Raw genomic sequence first — 22,077 nt, forward strand, 5'->3', positions numbered from 1 at the left:
TTTGTGTGTAAATGGTAAAGTTGTTTTGATAAGAACCAGTAATAAATTTTTGAATGCAAAATCATTATTGTTTTGATTTGACATAGTTTCTGAATTGTTGAAAAGTTTTAATCTTTGTAGAAACTTATAGTTTGGTAGAGATTGTGCAGGACTTGAGCCAGATATTGATCCTGAGAGAGAATGGAGCCAGGTATCGATCTGGAATCTGATGGGAGCCTGTTTACGATCTTAGAACTAGTGAAAGTTTGAATTCCAGACTACGATCCCAGCTGTATGAGAGGGGGAGTCTGAAGACACCGTGTCAACATTCAAGAGAGAAGAGTTTGTTGATGATGAAGAAAGAGAACGAGGATTCTTGGAATGACAGATATTTCAGAGGCAGATTGTCGACTGATGAAGATTGTAGATAGACATGTGCGAAGACTCCGTCAACATCCGAGGGGGAGTCTGTTGGTGCACTTACGTCTGCTGACTACGTCTTACATCGAGTCTTGAAGTTGAACAGATCGGACATGGCACGGATATCTAGAAATAGTGGTTTTGTATAGGTCCGCTTTTATGTACACTTCTAGGTCCGCTTATGTGTCAGTATTGTTCAGGATCGCTTATAGGGTATGTAGTTGGATCGCTATGTGTCACGTTGTAGGACCGCTTATACGTACATGTATGTATAAGCGGACCAGCATGTCTATAAATAGGTCCGTAGGAGCGATCAGAAACACATAGTTGAAGGTGTTTGTTCCGGTATGCTGCCGAAGTGCTGTCAAATCTTGTAATCGAGTTCAATATCAATAAAACAGCAAGTTTAAAGTGAATACAGCTTGAATAGCACTGGATTATTAGTTTCCGCCTCTTAATTCGGATACGAACTTCTCTGAACGACTCAAACAGGGCCGAGAACGATCCTACACCAGGATTGGAAATCACCGGAGAAGTAATCAATTGTTGGTCTTATATTTTGAATGAAGAAGAAAAAAGAAGATTAAAAGACAACAAAACTTCAAGATTTTTCTGTACTATTCGAATGCTGGTATGATATATAAAACTCAGTTCTTCTGTTTTCGTATAATGAAGTATTTTGAAGTTTGATTGAATGAAGTTTTATAATTTATTTCTTTAATAAAACGCAATGCTTACTTTGTTTGTATGAAGTTTTATAAAACGCAGCTTAATGTTTTATTACCTTCATAAAACGCAGCTGTATATTTATTAACTTCATAAAACGCAATAATATGTTAATTTGTTTAATTTTACGCAGACTTTTCCATTGAATGATAAGGAAGAAACAAATAAAGATAAGATGATAGAAGCATTCACAATGAACATAGAAAAAATTCTTCAAGGTGCAAAGCTAAAAAGCATAAAGGATTTTCAAATTATCCTTGTCCCGATTCTCCATATACAGCATTTCTTTGTGATCTCCTTCAATCTTGAAGAGAAACAAATATTCATCATTGACAACAGTGCCAAAGAAGAAACAAATAAAGCTAAATATGGGGATGTGCCTGAAAATACAGTAAGTATTCTTACTTATACTTTTAAAATACATATATAAACCACCTAATCTTTTTGTTTTGTTTTTTTTTTCTGTAGAGGAATGCTTTGGCAGCTTACCTTAAATCTGTTGGACATGAAAAAGCAGATGATATAAAGAAAATAACCCCTGTTAGAATGCAGATGAAATGGAGGATACAATATAATGGAATTGACTGTGGTATATTCACTATGCGTCATATGGAATGTTATCATGGAGAACCGGTCGAAAAACGGGATTGTGGGTTTAACGTGGAGTATGAAGAACCTGCAAGGGGTAAAAACAAAAAACCAGTCAACAAGCAGACCGCACAACTTGAAGATTTAAGAAGGAAGTTCATCGCGAAGATATTATTGCATGAAATCAACGAACAAAGAGATTATGTTATTGAGGACTCAAAGAAGTTTCGAGACCTCAGTGCGAAACTTAAAAAACAATCCTATGACACTAGTTTAGATAGGATTAAAGACAGGCTTTCTAATGCTGGTTTACTTTGATTTTGAAATGCTACTTATTTTCAAAACGCAATGTTTTGATTTTGATCTTGCTAGTTACTTTGATTTAGAAATGCTACTTATTATAAAACGCAATGTTTTTTCATATAACACAATATTTTGATGATATTTTTAAAATGCACTTATTTGTTTGTTATTTTATAACGCAATATGTATCCTTTAAAATTATTTAAACATTATTTTGAAAAAAATTTATAAAATATATATACAATTTATAAAACGCATCATTTTAAAAGTATGCTATAACTCAACATTGTCAATTTTAATTTTAATATGTTTTGATTATAAAACGCAATGTTTTTTCTAATTATTCATTTCCAAACATATAACGCAATATAATTTATAACGCAATGCATTTTTTTTAAATTTTTTATAACACAAAAAACATAATTACAATAAGGACAATAAAAAAATAATATATTATAATCTTCTTAAACGAAATGCTATAAAAAATAAAATAATATACAAAGAAAAGCCTTAAAATACTGTGTATGATAGAAATTTATACAGTTGATTAGACCAAAAGCCTTAAAATGCCTTAAAAAGCCTTTTGGATTCCTGATAGCCAATACTGTGTATGATTGAACATTCAATTCAAAGAAAAAAATAAAAAATAATCATTTTTATTATTAAAAACAGTTGATTCAAATTCCTCTAGCAATATATAAGAACATAAACCCTAAACTATTTTCACATTGCTCTCATCATACACCAAAAATACACCAAATACCCAACACACACAAACCCTAAAAATGGCTAATGCACAACTATCAGTTTGGTGGGTTAAAAGAGGCAATTTCGTTCTTCAATTCCTTGATGGAAAAAAAATAAAATACCATTCCGTTGCTTCTGTTCTTCATAACTGCAATGAAGATGTTTTGAAAAAAATGAACGAAATAGGTATACCACCTTCTTGTTACACAAATCAATCAGCCGCACTGTTCAGAATTCTACACAAGAGATATGGTGATCCAAATCAAACTGCAACTGAAGATGCCCAGGTTACATCTTGGGAGTTCATTGAGGAAACTTTCAAAGTTTCAGTGACTTGGGACGATGGTGAAGTGGAGATGTATGACCCAAAGGACATATCTACCAATGAGGATCTAGAGTTTTTGAAGCAGTTATCTGAAATACCAATCATCAACAACTCTGGTAGCAAATTTGCAGAGAAGCTCCAAAACGCAGTAGTCTCACAGGTTGAACTTTGGGTTGAATCTGAAAGTGATGAGGAAATCCCTGATGGAAGCTTAGGGTTCTCATCCGATAAAGAAACAAACTTTGATCCATGAAGCTGATAATGCTAGTAATTTTTCTTTAATTATGTGTTTTGAAAACATCATGTTTGTGGGTTTAAAAACTATCATCATCTATATAACGCAATGTTTATTATATCCACTTGCATTTCTTGTTTAATTTTGTGTATGATCTGTGTGATAATAAAACGCAATAATGAACAAATACCATTTAAAGTATATTGTATTGTTCTATGTATAAAACGGAATAACCAAAAAAAGCCGATAAGTGATTTGGAAATACCATATAAAGTATATGGTAAAGATCAAATATATTGTTGTTATCATAAAACGCAATTAACCAAAACAAACTGATATTTATAAAGGATATCTCAAAAACGTAGTAACAAAAAGAGATGAAACCTATACATCATAAAACGCTTTTTTTACTTATTGATATCTGATTTCGAAAGAATTTGTATACATAATTACATTCCATTGCTAGAACCTATAGCATTAGAAGAAACCTTATCTTTACATGTTCGACTGTTATGTCCTTTTCCACCACAAACACGGCACGATTTCTGGATCTTTGATGATTTCTGAATTGCAATCTCACGATTAGACTTGATCCTTTTTTGTACACCGCATCCTTTGGTCCTTGTTTTGATGGGGACACGAATCATAGAATTAGATTTCTCTATGTTCCCTCCAATATCAGCAAATCTTTCTTTGCGAGTAGGAGGCGGCGCAGCAACCATAACCTCATCCGCTTTATCAATATAACTTTTAATATGATCCCTGTAACGACACAATTCATCTAAATCGCCAACCAGCCTATTAACCACGTACTCATTTGCAACAACAATCTCTCTATAAACTTTATCAATCTCATTATTCCTACCAATTTCATCAAATTGATATTGGAATGATTTGATCCCATTGAAACGACATCTCTCGTCCATCTTCTATGAACATATCTTCTAGGAAACTCACTAATATCCTCATACCGTAATACGTAAAATATATGGCGGCACAATATACCAAATTGTTCAAACCGTTTGCAAGAACAATTTATACTTAAACCATCTTCTTCTTTGCTGTATTGAACCTGTAAATAAGATTAAAAAGATATATAAAATTAGTGAAATGTAATATAAAACGCAATGAATAATAAATATAATACAGATATAACCATATGATCATATAATGTTAAAACGCAATTAAAGATGAAATATAAAACGCAATAGATATTTAAACAATATAAATTTAAAAAATTACCTTGAAAAAAGATGTGCATGGCTGTCTGAAATCCTTTATTTCAAAATATTGAACATCACCCACAGTATCAACAGACTTTGACATACACTTTGTAATAGCAGCATCAATTTCAATTTGAATATCCTTAAAAATTGTTTGGGTGTATATTTCTGATGCTTGTTTCTCCAATACAAAGTCACTCCACGGTTTACACTCAATATACCTTGTATCATGATCATTCCTCCTATGCTCATGCCTTTGAATATCCATTGCAGTCTCAAAATGAGTGAAAAATTCAACAAGTGTACATCTTGGATTGCAAATCTAACCAAAGAAGTAATTCTCGCTTTCACATCTTGACGTAGTACGCATAAGCCCAGCCAAATCCTCTCCATGGTAATAAGCAGGAATCCAATCAAATCGAAGATCGTACATGTCTTTTAACCACTCATGATTTTCCAATCCAAAAGTAGACATTATTGAATGCCACTCAGTTTCAAAATCTTCTGGAATAATAGTATCATTCCAAACAACATGAGTCATTCTTGTATTAAAATCAGTGTTTGCTGACAAAACAGGACCAACCTGAATAAAAAATTATAAAATCATTAAACATAAAACGCAATAACTTAAAAAGCATTGATTGTAAAACGCAATTGTTTTGTAATTCTATTGTTAAAAATGTTGGATTTTATTGTATAATACATAAAACGCAGTAATAAAACAATTATAAAATTGCAGTTTGTTATATCATAAAACACAGTTAATACCTTTGTCTTTAATTTCTCCCATATATGCCACATACATAACCTACGCCTACTTCTTGGAAGTACATCCTTAATAGCTCTCTTCATTGCAGCATCTTGATCAGTAACAACAACTTTAGGCTCACTTCCAAAAGCATTAACAAAGCATCTTAAAAGCCATCTATACGAATCTGCAGTCTCCGAACCAAGTAATGCACCACCAAATGTGACATTCCTAAAATGATTATCAATACCAGTAAATGGTACAAAAACCAAATCATACCTGAATAAAAAAAATTAAAAAAGCATTAGAAAATTTAGAAGAGGATATATAACGCAATAGAATTTATATAACGCAATAAATCAAAAAAACTTACTTGTTTGATTTATAAGTAGCATCAAAACCAAATATGTCACCAAACACTGTATATTTTTTTTTTGATTGCTCATCAGCCCAGAAAAGCCCTCTCAATCTTCTATCTTCACCAATAACATAATCACATGTGAAACCAGGACAACATTCTTTCTTCCTAATAAGGCGCCTAACTACCATTTCTGCATCATACTCTCCGATGTAAAGATTCAAATCCCTTCTATAATTCTTACAATCAACTTTACTAGCTCCAACTTCACCAAAACCACCATAGATTGTTTTCATAATATTGAATGCTTTAACAGGTCCAATATTGATTGCAGACAATCCAGATATAAAACTTTCTTTCACATAATCGATACTTCTGGCAGCCGGCAAGAAATGAATATCTTCATCTTCAACAAAGATATGATTATGTTCTTCTTCAAAGAAGTAGATTTTAAACATATTATTGTCCTCTAATAATAGTTTCACATGAGCATTGCATCCAACTCTTTTTGAACCTCTATTACGTCTAACAATCTTTTTACTATTCTCAACTGAACCAGAATCTATTGCTTTGGAAACATGAAATCCTTCTTTTGAACAGACAATATATCTTATTTTTACTAAACCACCAACATTTTTCCAAGAGGTATTTTTTCTTGCAGAAAAACCTGCAGCAAGTGCATATCTCTGATAAAATGCAAATGCCTCATCAAATGACTTAAAAAGCATTCCAACAGCGGGTGTAAGAGATCCACTGACTTTAGGTTTGAAAAACTTTCTTCCACTGTTTATGCATACACGTTCCTCCCACTTGGAAATGTTATCTGAAACAATTAAAAAGAATATAAAACGCAATACCTCTTACAGAATAATGTTTTTAGTGATAAGCCTAAAAATATGTTCAGTAAAACGCATCATGTGATCTGAAACACTTTACAAAAAATCATAAAACGCATTACAACCTATATAATAATGTGTTTACTGTTAAATCTCAAAGTATGTATATAATAATTTAGAAATACAGACCTTTAAGGTTTGTATAAGAAGTATTATGAGTAAAAGCATAAAACACAATACATTCAGTAAAACGCATCCAATGATGAACAAACAAAAATTGTACAACAATAACAGTTATAGCTAATATTTAGCTTTATATTACATAAATCTTAAACTACAAGTTTGTATGCATATAATTTAATTAATATCATAAAACGCAACTATTAACTAAAACGCAATAAAATGATGAAGAAACAAAACAAACAAATTATGATAAATTATACAACAATAACAATTAAACTTATGAAATATCAAATACTAATTATAGAAACACGAATTATAAAACGTAAAACAATGAAATTTGGACAAAAAATACAAAAAATAACTCAAAATTGAAGCTAAACATACCAGCAGAGTCGGACGAAGACATTGAAGTTATCGAATTGACAAACGAAAGAAGATTAATGTTTGAAAAGAGTTGAATTTGCGATCGATGGCGATTTAGGGATATGGAATCTTCAATTCTGTTATGAGAGTGATGAACTAAGAAAAGAAGTAACAGAATCTATAAATTAGAACGAAGATATGATAATGTAAAAAGACGAAAAAGCCCACGCGTCCAAAAATTTAAAAATAGATGATGAACGGCTGAGATTGCTTCCTATCCTTCCTAGCGAAAATTAACTTCCTATTTGATCTTTACCCTCATAAAAATAACTAAAACAAATTTCTGATCTAGGAATATAAGAATTTTGTAAGTTGAAATAAATATGGGGCTTTGGTTCTGTATAATAAAACAAATACTCTTTCTCTATTTGTTTTTTTAATTGTTTGAACCTCATATTTACAAAAATGTCACCGTCTAATTTTGAGAGATCAATGGATGAGATTCTCCCATACACTTTACACTTCACATGTTTTGTACAGAAACTCTTCTCCAATTTATTAATCACGTTTCATGAAATATTATTATTAGTTCTTACTAGTATTATTATTACTATTAATACTAAATATAACTGATTCTGACTTTTTGTTTGTCATAAAGTATGTTAGGGATTTAACTAATAAAGTGATTAGTCATGGCATTATACCCTGATGGCATCTTAAAGGGTGGAATAAGGTTTAGGGACCATTAGGTCCTGTGTTCGATTCCCACAAAGGGGGATTTTTTCAGATTTATTGGGTTTCCTCCTGAATTGGTATATAGGCATTATTCCTAGTGGAGAGCATTTTTGTCAATTTCCATGAGACAGAAATCTCAGGGTACAGGCACCCACCCTTCCAGTTTGCACGTGTTCACATTATTTAGACCAACTTTGACGGGATTTTGAAAACTTAAAGGGTTCAAAACCATATCATAAATCATCCTAGAACAGATGATTAGTTTTCAAAGCGGGATAGAAATTTATGTTCTTATTGTGCTTGTCACCTAAGAATAAGTGACGGTATTGTTTTAAAACTAAACACAAGAAAACTTGTGTTAGGGTCCTAGGAAGGTTATAGTCTAGGTCAAAGCATTACTAATAACCTAATTCCCTATAACCATTGGCTCTGATACCAACTTTTCTGTCACACCCCGACCACGTGGAACAACAAAACGTGGCGGAAACGTCGGGGAGTGTTGTAACAGAATCATTATTTCATAACACATGGAAATTGAAATATTGTTTTATTGATTAAATGAACTCATTGTTTTAATACAATCAAATAAGTACAACTATGATCTTCCAAGTTTTAAAGTTGCTAAGGCACGAGTCCATCCTAAATGTAGCATGTATCAACAATCATCTCAAGACAGCACCTGAAACATGTGTAAAAATAGGTACGTCAGCATAAAAATGCCTGTGAGACACATAGGTTTTGTGAATATAGGATTCATGACTTATAAGTTTAGAAAGAGTTGTTCAACAAAAGTCAGTCATGATCCTTGTAAAATGTTTTGTTTTATAAATCATTCGAAAGGTGATGGTAAAGTAGATGATACGTAAAAGAGTAATGTAAGGTTAATTGAATAACCAAGTAAAAATGAATTTGTATAAGATAAGTTGTTGTAAAACAATGTTTTATGAAAAGTATGTTATTTGTATAAAATGTTATATGACTTAAATTAAAATGATTCAAATAACGCTACGATATGTAATACCATACAAACACTTATATATAGGAAGTACCAGCGGCGTATCCACCATGCTTGTATCATATTACACACGCCTCGTTACTTAAGTCACTTACGCAAACCAAACCACCAATATAGAATGTTCATGTTTAAACCAATAGTCCAATGTTATTGTATAACTCAAGTGAAATATAAACCATGTAATGTATAAACAAAAGTTATGTATGGTAAGTAAAATGAGATTTCTTAAACCACAAGTAAAAATGTACAAAACAAAGTGTTTGAATAAATCAAAAGTTATGCTTTGTAAAATAATGTAAGGTTAAACGAATAACCTTATAGTAGCATATTAAAAGTATACTTTGGATTTGTAAATAACATATTAAAAATATGTTTTGGTTTGTTGATAAAATATATATGTTGGTTCTGTATAATACCACACATGAGAGTATATCAAACTATACTTTTTGGGAGTATATCAAAATATACTTTAAAGGAGTGATTTAAGAATTCATTCAGACCTAGTGCATCAAACTACACCTTTGAGACTATAAGGATACCACAAAGGAAATCCCTATTTGGATGGAGAAACAAATTGGTTTCAGACATTCCATGACAACAGGACTGGGGTGTCTAGTTCCTATAGCGCTATATCATACTACCAATCGGTCTGGTGAATGTATAAAATAAGTACAATCCAACAATTAATTTTATAATCTTTGAAAAATTAGTGTTTAAACCATAAATAATCATTCAGTTTGTCAAAAGATAAGTACTAACATGTATAATCAATTTATACTTTGAAATCATGAACATAAAAAAATAGGTACACTTGCTTCACCCCAAAACATTGAAAACAGTAAAAGAGGGGACTATGTACTCACTTGAGATTGCCTTGAAGTCCTTGTATAACAACCAAACAATGCTAGAGATCACGGATATCAAACGGCACCTAATATAGGTAACTATGTTAATATACCGGACCTAAATCGGAGGATTGGATAGGATGAGGGTTCGTAAACCAAACGAGTATGGAGACTCGTGTAATATGGTTTAACAAAGCCCTCATACAAAAATGAAACCTAACCTAAGTGCTTACGACCCATTACGACCCGTTTAGGTAGCTTATGCTATCTTAACGCGTCGTTCGCGTAAAATGCGTTTGGAGCGCCTAACGTCGTGACCATAAGGTATAACCTCGGAAGGTTATTGCCTATAAAACTATGGTCACCTAATGCGTTTGGTCGGATCCTAATGATCGACCAAATGGGTCAGGTTCGAAAGTATAAGCGATTGTTTAGATCGCTTACCTTACGACCCTATATAAGCACTATACTAAAAGTGACGAGCTAAGCATGTTAACACATGCTTAACTAAGTTTAGAAAACAGGTTTGGTATCAAAACAAACGGTTTTGATACCCACGAGTAGTTTGGTTACAAAATACGCAAGAATGCGCATTTTGGCCGAAACTACGACTCGTCACTAAGCCTAGATAACATGGTAATCAGTAGGTATAGTCACTATGGACTATAACCACCGTGATCACGCTCACGTTATGAAGTTCCAACGAACTTCGTGTTGACCATAAGCTGGTCAACGCAGAAAGTCAAACAAAGTTTGACTTTAGCACTCGAAAAGCGATAAAAGAACGAAAGAACACTTACGAAGGGTCCCCGAAAGCTAATCTTGATCCAGGAGCTCAGGTATGAAGCAATGGCATCAACTTATAGCTCTTTGATCAGATTTGTGGGTTTAAACAAGAATGGGGGGGGGTATTTATAGGATATGCAAAACCGTTAGGATCGTTTCTTGAATATCGTGCCTTGATCTCATTCGTACACTTGTCAAAATGTTGTGGTACCAAAATGTGACCCCAACCCTAGAGATTGTGAAGAGGCATTGCCCCTTGGATGCTTGAAAGGCCATTTTCAGCAAGAAAAACGAGTTTCTTCATCTTCAGAGCTGACGCGGGCCGCGTAAAGGTTGCCCCTAGGCTTACGCGGGCCGCCTGGAGGTTCTGATCTGAAGCCAAGTTTCAAAAATGACAGTTTAGGTCCCTGTTGTGGTTTGGGGCCATTTCCGACATGTTTATGGCCTGTTAAGCCATCTTTAAGGCCCTAAGATGATGCTTAAACATTGAGGATATGAAACATGCTCAAAAATATACCGGATCTCGGTTCGTTTGGTCGTACGATCGCGATGTTCGGTTAATTACGACGGAATGCGCATAAGCGCGAAAAACGATCCAAATGCGAGACGAATGGATTTTTCTCATGCCAAACACTAAGGCATAATATTATCATGCTTACATAAATTTTTGGATGTCCCGATTTATTCAGAACGTAAGTTATGCGCGAAAGTGTAAACTTGCGCACTTTTTGATGCTTTTAGTCCCTGAATGACCCAAAAGTTTATTTTAGCACACCGAACCCCTCAAAGCCTATTTCTAAGCTATGTGAAGGATATTTATGGTATGTTTAACTCATGGTCATGTTCTGGAATGTCTGTTACAGTTCAAATCGGCATACTTTCGCAGTTTGTCGAATTTAGTCCCTGTAAGCGATTTAACTTGATTTTGTCATACCAAAGCCTTCAAAACTTATTTCTAAGTTATGTAAAGGTTATTTAAGGTATGTTTAGCCTATTTCACTATCTCGGAGTGTTCGTTGCATTAAACTGATTATATTTACGCATCAGTGCGCGTATAACCTTCCAGAAAGCGATTTAGAGCCGAAATCGAACAAGAATTGATATGTGTAAATGATACACATATTTGTACAAATCCCAAGTATGAAATACAATATCTCATTGGTTTGGTATTTGTTTGATAGTCGCACTGACACAGGTGTCACATTTCGAACCCGATATGGCCATTATGAATTCGTTGTTATGCCTTTTGGTCTAACTAACGCACCCGCGGTCTTTATGGATCTGATGAATCGCGTGTGTAAGCCCTTCTTAGACTGTTTTGTCATCGTGTTCATTGACGATGTCTTGATCTATTCCAAATCGAAGACCGAACACGCGCAACATCTACGTTTGGTTCTCGAGCTACTTCAGGGGAACCAACTCTATGCCAAGTTCTCCAAGTGCGAATTCTGGTTAGAGGAGGTAAAGTTTCTGGGTCACATCGTGAATAGTCAGGGAATACACGTCGATCCCGCGAAGATTGAAGCTGTCAAAAGTTGGATTACGCCTAAGAACCCGTCTGAAGTTCGTTCTTTTCTCGGACTAGCGGGCTATTATCGACGATTTATAAAGGGATTCTCCATGATCGATGTGCCACTTACCGCTCTTACTCATAAAGACAAGCCTTTTATGTGGGGAACCGCACAAGAGTCTGCCTTTCAAACCCTCAAGCACATGCTGTGCAACGCTCCTATTCTCACGCTGCCCAACGGAAACGACGATTTCATTGTCTACTATGATGCTTCCAACCTTGGTCTTGGTTGTGTTCTCATGCAGCGAGACAAGGTTATAGCTTACGCATCTCGTCAGCTCAAGATCCACGAGAAGAACTATACAACCCATGACCTCGAGCTAGGCGCGGTTGTCTTTGCATTGTAGATTTGGCGACACTACCTGTATGGCACTAAGTGTACAATCTACACTGATCACAGGAGTTTACAACACATCTTCAATCAGAGGGAACTTAATATGCGTCAACGCCGATGGGTAGAACTCCTCAACGATTACGACTGTGAGATTCGTTACCACCCAGGCAAGGCGAATGTGGTTGCCGACGCGCTCAGCAGAAAGAGTTTTGTGCTCAGTATCCGAAACGTTCAAGCCCAGCATAATCTCGAAGCCCTCATCCGCGAAGCCCAGCATGCGTGTTTTAATGAACGCACCTTGAAGAAAGAAAGGATCTACCACGATGGAGCTCAGCTTGTAAGCAAGGCAGATGGGATATTCTATTACCTGGATCGAATCTGGATTCCTAGACGAACTGATCTGCGAAAGATTATCATGAATGAAGCCTACAAATCTCGATATTCTATTCATCCCGGTGCTGATAAGATGTACCAGGACATGCGCTATAAGTACTGGTGGCCGGGCATGAAACGGGATATCGCTCTTTACGTTGGAAGTTGCTTAACCTGCGCAAGAGTCAAGGCTGAACATCAAAGACCTTCTGGCTTACTCGAACAACCGTCGATACCTATATGGAAGTGGGAGAGTATAGCTATGGATTTCATAACGAAACTCCCGCCCACGCCATTAGGTCAGGACAGTATTTGGGTTATAGTTGATCGTCTGACCAAATCAGCCCACTTCTTGCCAATACAAGAAGACTACAAGGTGGAACGACTAGCCCAAATCTACACCGACGAGATCATTTGCAATCATGGTACGCCTCGAGACATCATCTCTGACCGTGATGCTCGGTTTACTTCTCGATTGTGGGAAACTTTTCAAGCGGCTCTTGGTACGTCGCTTAATCTGAGTACTGCATTCCATCCACAAACCGACGGACAGACTGAAAGAACGATCCGTACTCTTGAAGACATGCTTCTGGCATGTGTCATAGATTTTGGTGGTAGCTGGAACAAACACCTGCCACTAGTCGAATTCTCGTATAATAACAGCTATCATGCCAGCATCCAAATGGCACCCTTCGAGGCCTTATATGGAAGGAGATGTCGTTCACCTATTGTGTGGCACGAGATCGGTCATTCGCAATTAACCGGTCCCGAGATACTACAAGAAACGACTGACAAAATCCTCCAGATTAGAGACAACTTGGTAAAAGCTCGAAGTAGGCAGAAAAGTTACGCCGATGGAAGACGCAAGCCCCTTGAATTTGACGTTGGCGACTACGTACTCCTAAAGGTATCCCCTTGGAAGGGTGTAGTCAGATTCGGTATGAAAGGGAAACTAGCGCCTCGATATGTTGGACCTTTTAAGATTCTGGAAAGAATCGGAAAAATCGCCTACAGACTAGAACTACCGGAGGAACTCAGTAACGTCCACCCGACTTTCCATGTGTCTAACCTCCGAAAATGCCTTGCTGATCATGATCTAATCGTACCACTCGACGATCTTCAGGTCAACGAAACCTTACACTTCGTGGAAAAGCCTGTCGAAATCATGGATCGCCAAACCAAGCAACTCAGGCGCTCACGCATCCCTATCGTGAAAGTCCGATGGGAAGGCAAGCGAGGCGCGGAGTTCACTTGGGAACTCGAAACCGACATGAAGGCCAAGTACCTGCAGTTGTTTAAATAGATCTGAAGCATCAAATTGGTAAATCACGGTGATGCGCAGCTCTCAGCCTAATTTCGGGACGAAATTCTCTAAACAAGGGGAGGCTGCAACACCCCGTGTTTTCGAATGTCAAAGTCAAAGTCCAAGTCAACTTTGACTTCTTTGACTATTAATGTTTCTTTTGCTTCTGTATTATGTGAAGTAAGTGTTGTCTAAATGAAATGATCGAATGTTTAACCAAAGCGACCGATTTACGACTGTGAATAGTAGGAAGTAACAATGCGATAAAGTTAACTAATCAGTAATCAAACCGATCTAACTATCATCGAACTCGAAACTCGAATTACGCAAATTTTGGTATGGTTATACGTGTGTGTGTGCCTTATGTGTTACCTGTGCGTGTTTACTTTATGATTTGTGTGGTGATCAATCGAAACTCGAATCGAAACTCGAATCGAAACTCAAAAAGCAATCAAACTCAATCGAAACCGACATCAAAACGCGAATTACAGATGATTGTATGTTAGATATAGTAGTGGGACTGAAAGTAATTTGACTAGGAACTCTATCGTATTCGTATCATTGTCCATCGAAATCGAAATATCGAAAATGTCGCGAAACACTCGAAAAGGGTTGCTGATCGAACAGGAAGCACCCTGATCGAACAGGCCAGCCGATCGAGCAGGCCATTCGATCGGAGGTCCTGGTCGATCGGTTGACAATTTCCTCTTTTGGAGCCTATAAATAGCCCTGTCATTGTTACTCTTTCTACTTTTGGAAAGCTCTGACCGAACCAGCCCTTGTTCTTCACCTTTTCTCAGATTTCTCTCAACTCCGGTAAGTTTTCACTCTAATTCTTGTACGTTTTTTATCATTACACGATTCTACACCTTTCTATCTTTCAAAACTTGAATTCTAACCGTGAAATCACCAAGATCTAAGTGTTCTTGGATGATGTCATCATGGTGTTCTTGAAGAACATCATACCTTGGCCTCATTCAACCATGAATAGCTTATATCTAACTGATTTCCACATAAACAAACTAAGATTTGCAAGAATCTTAACATTTTCGGGTTAAACATCAAACTACCGTTCCGAACGATTCACCGACCGGACTTGGGTGATTCCTATCCGAACCGGTAAAGCAAGTAAGAACCCACGTTCCATGGTTTAACTCGCTGTCAAAATACCTTGAAATCATATCAAAATAATCAAAACAGCCAAGTGGTAGACGAAAGGCCGACCAGGTCAGAATTGCTGGCCGAACGAACAGCCCAGCCGATCGGACATACCAGCCGGTCGACCGGGCCAGCCGATCGGCTAGCACATGGTCCCACACTTTCAAACTTCATGAAGTATGCTATTGACGAGGTGATGTTCGATCGAATATGCTACTCGATTGGTAAACATTACTCTTCGGATCATGAGATACTATGCTTCAACACTTAATCGATTTTACAACTCGTTCGTAGTATGGAGTGCCACCCGATCGAGCATGCTTTTCGATCGAGTGACATCCTGCTGAGGATCACTTCTGAAGTTCCTAACCGGTCGGTTAAGCCGGCCTTATCGAAACAAATCACCTCTGCATGGTGTTTGGTTAACCAATCCATCCCCACGATAATGTCGAAACTCCCAAGTTGCATCGGCGTGAGGTCAATAGGAAAAAGATGGTTATCGAGGTTCAATTGACAACCACGAAGAATAGATTCGAGTACGAGTGGTTTACCAGTAGCAACTTCGATAGATAAGGGTATCCTCAGTTTAGTTCTAGGTATCATGTAACACCTCGAAATTTTGTGTCCAATAATGTATTGACACGTGTCGTAGGTTTACACGTGGTATTAAATACTAAATAAGGGACTAAAGTTGACAAACCTTGAAAGTATGTAAATTCGAGGGTTAAAAATGTCAACGAGGGGTAAATATACTGTATAGTAACCCTAATTGATGCTCCTACCTTCAAACGAATGAATCATGGATCGTACGGAGCGAAATGCGGAAGAAAGTGAGAGATTACAAACTACAGGGGTTAAATGTGTCAACATGTTTAATTTATACCTCTGAGTGACCCTTTGACGAACCCGAGACTTTATAACAGTAAAATACGCTCACTAGAATATACGATATAAATTTCGCGAAGTTCCGTTTTAAAACGAGAAAGTTATGATCAAATTCGTATGCGAGGGGTTAAAAGCGTCAACAATAAAAGTTAAGGCCTTCCAGATAGTAATTAAACTAACCAGGGACTTAACAATGCGGGTAATAGTCACGAGGCCCTTATTTGTAAATAATCGAGGCCCAAATCGCAAAGTTACCCCTTCGAAACCGAAAGGTCAGGCTAATCATGACAAAAGATTTGAAAATCTTGAATTACAGGCCTCAGGCGGCCCGCATTAGCGAAACGAGGAAGTTCAGGCGGGCCGCGAGCCATCTGTAGATACGGTTACTGACATTAGGATTCAGGCGGCCCGCGTGAGCCTAGCCTGAATCTTAATGCGGGCCGCGTGAGAGTCCCAGATGCAGAAAACTTGGACAGATTCACTGTTTGAGCTTGTAAACGATCTTGGATGCATTAATTGAAGCATGGGCGTCCCCTACATGTCCCCTAGCACTCAGGGACACCTGCTGATCATCCATGAGCAATATAGGATGAGTTGTAATGATCTTGTGCATGAAATTTCACTATAAAAGGCAATGCATTGCACACAATTGAAACACACCTCAAACCTGCTCTCTTGATCATCTCTGGAGCTCTAAAGCATTCTTCTAACATCTCTAGTCGTGCACCAAGCTTCTGTAAGTATGCCCAACCCTTCGTGGCTTAGTTTTTGCATAGTTTAGCCTAAAAGTCAATCCGTCATAATTAACGATTGACTTTGCGATAAATCACCAAGTTACCTAAGACAAGGAAAGGCAATGATACAATATGGGTTATAGTTGATAGACTGACTAAGTCAGCACATTTCTTACCCATCAAGGAGACTTATAGCTCCGACATGTTAGCCCAGTTATACGTTGATAAGATTGTAGCCTTACATGGCATACCTGTGTCTATTATCTCTGACAGAGATACTAGATACATGTCGCATTTTTGGAAAAGTTTCCAGCAATCTTTGGGTACACGTTTGAATTTCAGTACGGCTTACCATCCTCAAACAGACGGTCAGAGTGAGCGTACTATTCAGACGTTGGAAGACATGCTACGTGCATGTGCGATCGATTTGGGTGGTAGTTGGGATAAAAACCTACCATTAATCGAATTCTCCTACAACAATAGCTACCATACCAGCATTAAGGCTGCGCCCTTCGAGGCATTATACGGTAGAAAGTGTAGATCGCCCGTTTGTTAGGCGGAAGTTGGAGATGTCCAATTATCAGGACCAGAGATAGTCTTCGAAACGACGGACAAGATTGTCCAGATTCGAGACCGCCTCAAGGCTGCCCGAGATAGGCAGAAAAGTTACGCAGATCCAAAGCGTAAAGATTTTCACTTCGAAGTAGGTGATAAAGTGTTGCTTAAAGTATCACCCTGGAAGGGAGTGATGCGATTCGGTAAGAAAGGCAAATTGAGCCCGAGATATATTGGACCATTCGAAGTAATCGAACGTGTCGGATCGGTTGCCTACAAGTTAAACTTACCGGAGGAGCTCAATGGAATTCACAATGTGTTCCACATCTGCAATCTAAAGAAGTGCTTCGCTGATGAATCACTGGTAATACCACATACAGATGTGCACATAGATGAGAGCTTAAAATTTGTGGAAAAACCTTTGTCGATTGAAGATCGACAGGTAAAGAAGCTTTGAAGGAAGCATGTACCTATTGTTAAGGTCAAATGGGATGCCCGTAGAGGTCCCGAATTCACGTGGGAAGTTGAATCCACGATGAAAGAAAAATACCCTTATTTATTTCAGTAAATCTCGGGTCGAGATTTATTTTAAGGGGGTGAGGATGTAACACCTCGAAATTTTGTGTCCAATAATGTATTGACACGTGTCGTAGGTTTACACGTGGTATTAAATACTAAATAAGGGACTAAAGTTGACAAACCTTGAAAGTATGTAAATTCGAGGGTTAAAAATGTCAACGAGGGGTAAATATACTGTATAGTAACCCTAATTGATGCTCGTACCTTCAAACGAATGAATCATGGATCATACGGAGCGAAATGCGGAAGAAAGTGAGAGATTACAAACTACAGGGGTTAAATGTGTCAACATGTTTAATTTATACCTCTGAGTGACCCTTTGACGAACCCGAGACTTTGTAACAGTAAAATACGCTCACTAGAATATACGATATAAATTTCGCGAAGTTCCGTTTTAAAACGAGAAAGTTATGATCAAATTCGTATGCGAGGGGTTAAAAGCGTCAACAATAAAAGTTAAGGCCTTCCAGATAGTAATTAAACTAACCGGGGACTTAACAATGCGGGTAATAGTCACGAGGCCCTTATTTGTAAATAATCGAGGCCCAAATCGCAAAGTTACCCCTTCGAAACCGAAAGTTCAGGCTAATCATGACAAAAGATTTGAAAATCTTGAATTACAGGCCTCAGGCGGCCCGCATTAGCGAAACGAGGAAGTTCAGGCGGGCCGCGAGCCATCTGTAGATACGGTTACTGACATTAGGATTCAGGCGGCCCACGTGAGCCTAGCCTGAATCTTAATGCGGGCCGCGTGAGAGTCCCAGATGCAGAAAACTTGGACAGATTCACTGTTTGAGCTTGTAAACGATCTTGGATGCATTAATTGAAGCATGGGCGCCCCCTACATGTCCCCTAGCACTCAGGGACACCTGCTGATCATCCATGAGCAATATAGGATGAGTTGTAATGATCTTGTGCATGAAATTTCACTATAAAAGGAAATGCATTGCACACAATTGAAACACACCTCAAACATGCTCTCTTGATCATCTCTGGAGCTCTAAAGCATTCTTCTAACATCTCTAGTCGTGCACCAAGCTTCTGTAAGTATGCCCAACCCTTCGTGGCTTAGTTTTTGCATAGTTTAGCCTAAAAGTCAATCCGTCATAATTAACGATTGACTTTGCGATAAATCACAAATGGTCCAGTGGTTTGTCGAATCAAAGGTAGTTATATGTTGGTAATCAAGTGGGCTTTAAACCCCTAAAAGGGCACCCTCTGATTCCCATTCTAACTAGTCTGAATGTTGAGTCAAACGTGCTTAGAAAAAGTCAACAAAAATGCTATTTTGCGATTTTATGCATAATCAGTAATGTAGATGGTATGTAACCTGTTTTAACACTCATAAAACATGATAATAAGTATACTAACTAGTCTAAGCTTGTTTGATCCGACCATTTACTGTTTTGACCCGGTTCGGAGCCGAAAGTCGCAAAACTTTGACTTTTGCTTTGACTTCAGTTCTGACCCGTTAAAGTATGATTTAGATATGCCTTAGGACTCTCTTAGGACCAGGTTACATGATGGTATAACCCTCTGTGACCGGTTCGTTGTTTGCCCGAGTCTTTTACACATTTCCGTTAAATACTTAAAAGTTGACCATAACGCCCTTTTTAATTTAAAATGAGAATTTCGGACATGTGAAAGGACCATAACCTTAGTTACTGATTTCTAAACATGTCCCTAAAATTTCACGTCAATCCGAGGTCCAGAATAGGAGTTATGCTAAATAGCGCAAATTACGGAAACTTTAGTAATTAAATAGCGCAATTAGCATAACGCCTATCAAAACCCAGATTTCAACACCAAACCTTTTACACACTGATGTAAAATAATATTTTGGGATTTTTAAAGATTTTTAAGTATTTTTAGCCTGCTCATAACCTGCGGTTATGGCATCGGTTCGGTAATTACCGAATATACCCTTTTCGGACATAACTTGAGTTCTACAAGGTCTTTTGACCCGATTCCAGTTGCTACTGATTTTAAATAATAAATAGAGTAATTTGAACTTTATAAACTGTTCAGAAAACTCAGATTTCCTGTAGAACTCAGAAACCTCTTTTATAATCTTTAAAAAGACCGAAATACCCCTACGGGGCATAATATGAACTTAAACTCGTTACGGGCATTATGGAAGGTATCCTACTGATACCACAACCTCTTTAAAGCATATTGACTTAGGAAACATGTGTAGGACTCTTACGGTTACCCGTTACGCCTGTTGCGCGCACGGTTCGGTTTATGTAACTAGTTTACATAAACTAGCCGAAACGGGTCAAACCTTATTGTTTTGACCCCAAAATCCAGAGTGTGGTTATTATACCCATATAAAACAAGTCTTCAAACTTGTTGGGTCCAAATCACGTTCCATTCCCGGTTTTCGCCTTTTACGTGATTAAACCGTAACTATCCTTTGAAACTGACCGGTCTAAGCTACGACTAAATTAAAGACCCGTTAGGATTCTAATAGGTTATTTTAAAACCTTTGTTCCAGAATAGGAGGCCAGTAAAAGATATTTGCATTTATTCGATTAAGGATTTATACTTGCAAAGGTAAATACTTTTAACTTGTTTTCCGTTATACGGGCTTGGGTTACGGTATTTAAATACCGCTTGGTCGGGCAATTGACCCCAACTCATTAGTAGTTGGGTATTATCAATGTAACCCGTTTAAAAATTTGTTTTGTTGGCTTTACGCCTTTGGGAGCTTAATGACCATGTCCCGGATATCCTTGGCAGCATTTTACGAAATGGCCACGACCTTGACATCCGGGTGTAGGCGTACACCCGGCATTATGTCCATGATTATAAAGGTATAGCCGTTGGTTTTCCCGCCATGGTTTTATGCTATGTGGTGTGTCTATTAATCTTTAACCCGGCACGACCCGGGCGACCAAACGCATAGTAAACATGTAATTCTTTACAAGATTAAATTATAAATTATCCCAAGTTATAAAGAGTTTGTGCCTTGTGCATTCAAATCAATTTTATTAAACATTTTACCAAAGTGTCGGTTGAATGTATTTACCAGTGTAAACTGACGTATTTTCCCAAAAAGACTAAATGCAGGTACTAAGCGTAATTGGCTGGATATTTCTCCTTAGCATCAATAAAGAGTCTCGCAAGCTTAAGATGCCTACGTCTGTTGAACAATTATTTTTATCTTATTATTGATCCCATGTGGATTTTATTTCAACAATGGTGATACTTGATATTACATTCAATGTTGAAATATATTTATCTTTATGCTTCCGCTGTGCATTCATATATTGTGTGGTTTGACTATATTGTTGCCAACTACGTCACGATAATCCCCCACCGGGCCCACCGGTGAGACACGTGGAAATCGGGGTGTGACAGGTTGGTATCAGAGCCAACGTTGAGTGAATTAAACACTATCCTTATGTGTTTAATCTCAATGACACAATTGCACATACTTGAGTCTAGACAAGAACATAGGACAAATTCGAATTGTTATTCCAGTTTGTCTTTTTATTGTTTATTGTGATTTAAAGTTTTGAAAGCAGGAAATATGCCACCAGCAATTAGAAGAGGAAGAGGAGGAAGAGGCAAAGGGCCGATCACTACTCATAATGATCACGAGGCCGGACCTTTGAACATGCGAGCTCCTTCGAGTACAAGGAGCGAAGAACCTCAGAGACGTAGAAGAAACCTCTTTGAGCCTGCAAGACATTCTACCTCGCACAGTTCGACACCTTCGTACCGTCACTCTTTTGGACCAAACTCGGAAAACGATCCCAGTAACCCTCAACCTTCGTTTATACCTCTCCAGCGTTCAGCTTCACATCGTTCTTTTGGCGATCCTACTCCTTTCTTCTGAGGACAGTTCAACCCGGCGGATTATGTCCAAGAACCAATAGGGTACAACCCTTTAGGACCAGAGGATCACTTTTCTGAAGATAATGCGGTAGATATGGACGAGGATACAGATCCCGTCGAGCCTGCAAGGGGTACTCCCAACCATCCAATCGAGATCTCTGATGGGTCATCCTTTCATGGAACACCCTATCAAGGTCCCGACAGTTATCAGGCGAGGTTTGACCAATGTGATTGGTACTTCACACCTTCTCATCATTTCTCGCCTCATGAGCAGCAACAACAACAGGATCCTTCTAAGGATTCGCGGTTCGTGGCAGTTACGCCACCGC

The 22,077-nt window shown here is 37.5% G+C and overlaps 2 protein-coding genes across 2 annotated transcripts; both read right to left on the reverse strand.

The window, feature by feature from the left end:
- Window positions 1-3,415: 3,415 nt before the first annotated feature.
- Window positions 3,416-4,814, reverse strand: LOC110943289 (protein FAR1-RELATED SEQUENCE 2-like). Its single transcript, XM_022185038.1, has 5 exons — window positions 4,566-4,814; window positions 4,295-4,395; window positions 3,777-4,184; window positions 3,589-3,655; window positions 3,416-3,478 (listed from the first exon to the last, which is right to left on the reverse strand). Exons 1-5 carry the CDS (start codon window positions 4,812-4,814, stop codon window positions 3,416-3,418), a joined length of 888 nt encoding a protein of 295 aa, XP_022040730.1.
- On the reverse strand, window positions 4,576-7,572 carry LOC110943290 (protein FAR1-RELATED SEQUENCE 5-like). The gene is made up of 4 exons (XM_022185039.2): window positions 7,056-7,572; window positions 5,668-6,475; window positions 5,315-5,573; window positions 4,576-5,129 (listed from the first exon to the last, which is right to left on the reverse strand). Exons 1-4 carry the CDS (start codon window positions 7,075-7,077, stop codon window positions 4,869-4,871), a joined length of 1,350 nt encoding a protein of 449 aa, XP_022040731.2. The 5' UTR covers window positions 7,078-7,572; the 3' UTR covers window positions 4,576-4,868.
- Between the last annotated feature and the right edge of the window lie 14,505 nt (window positions 7,573-22,077).

This window comes from Helianthus annuus, chromosome 5 (assembly GCF_002127325.2).
Source record: "Helianthus annuus cultivar XRQ/B chromosome 5, HanXRQr2.0-SUNRISE, whole genome shotgun sequence".
NCBI classification, from domain to species: Eukaryota; Viridiplantae; Streptophyta; class Magnoliopsida; order Asterales; family Asteraceae; genus Helianthus; species Helianthus annuus.

Bases quoted from the DNA above. Each gene is read 5' to 3' on its own strand.
- LOC110943289 (XM_022185038.1), bottom strand. From the start codon at position 4,814: ATGGATATTCAAAGGCATGAGCATAGGAGGAATGATCATGATACAAGG. The intron at 3,656-3,776 runs GTAATTATGTAT...TATAAATATCAG, and splicing joins ATAGGTTCTAGCAATGGAAT to TTTGTTTTGGTTAATTGCGT. The intron at 3,479-3,588 runs GTATTTCCAAAT...ATTATCACACAG, and splicing joins TTTACCATATACTTTATATG to ATCATACACAAAATTAAACA.
- LOC110943290 (XM_022185039.2), bottom strand. From the start codon at position 7,077: ATGTCTTCGTCCGACTCTGCTG. The intron at 5,574-5,667 runs GTAAGTTTTTTT...TTTTTTATTCAG, and splicing joins GCTACTTATAAATCAAACAA to GTATGATTTGGTTTTTGTAC. The intron at 5,130-5,314 runs GTATTAACTGTG...TTTTTTATTCAG, and splicing joins GGGAGAAATTAAAGACAAAG to GTTGGTCCTGTTTTGTCAGC.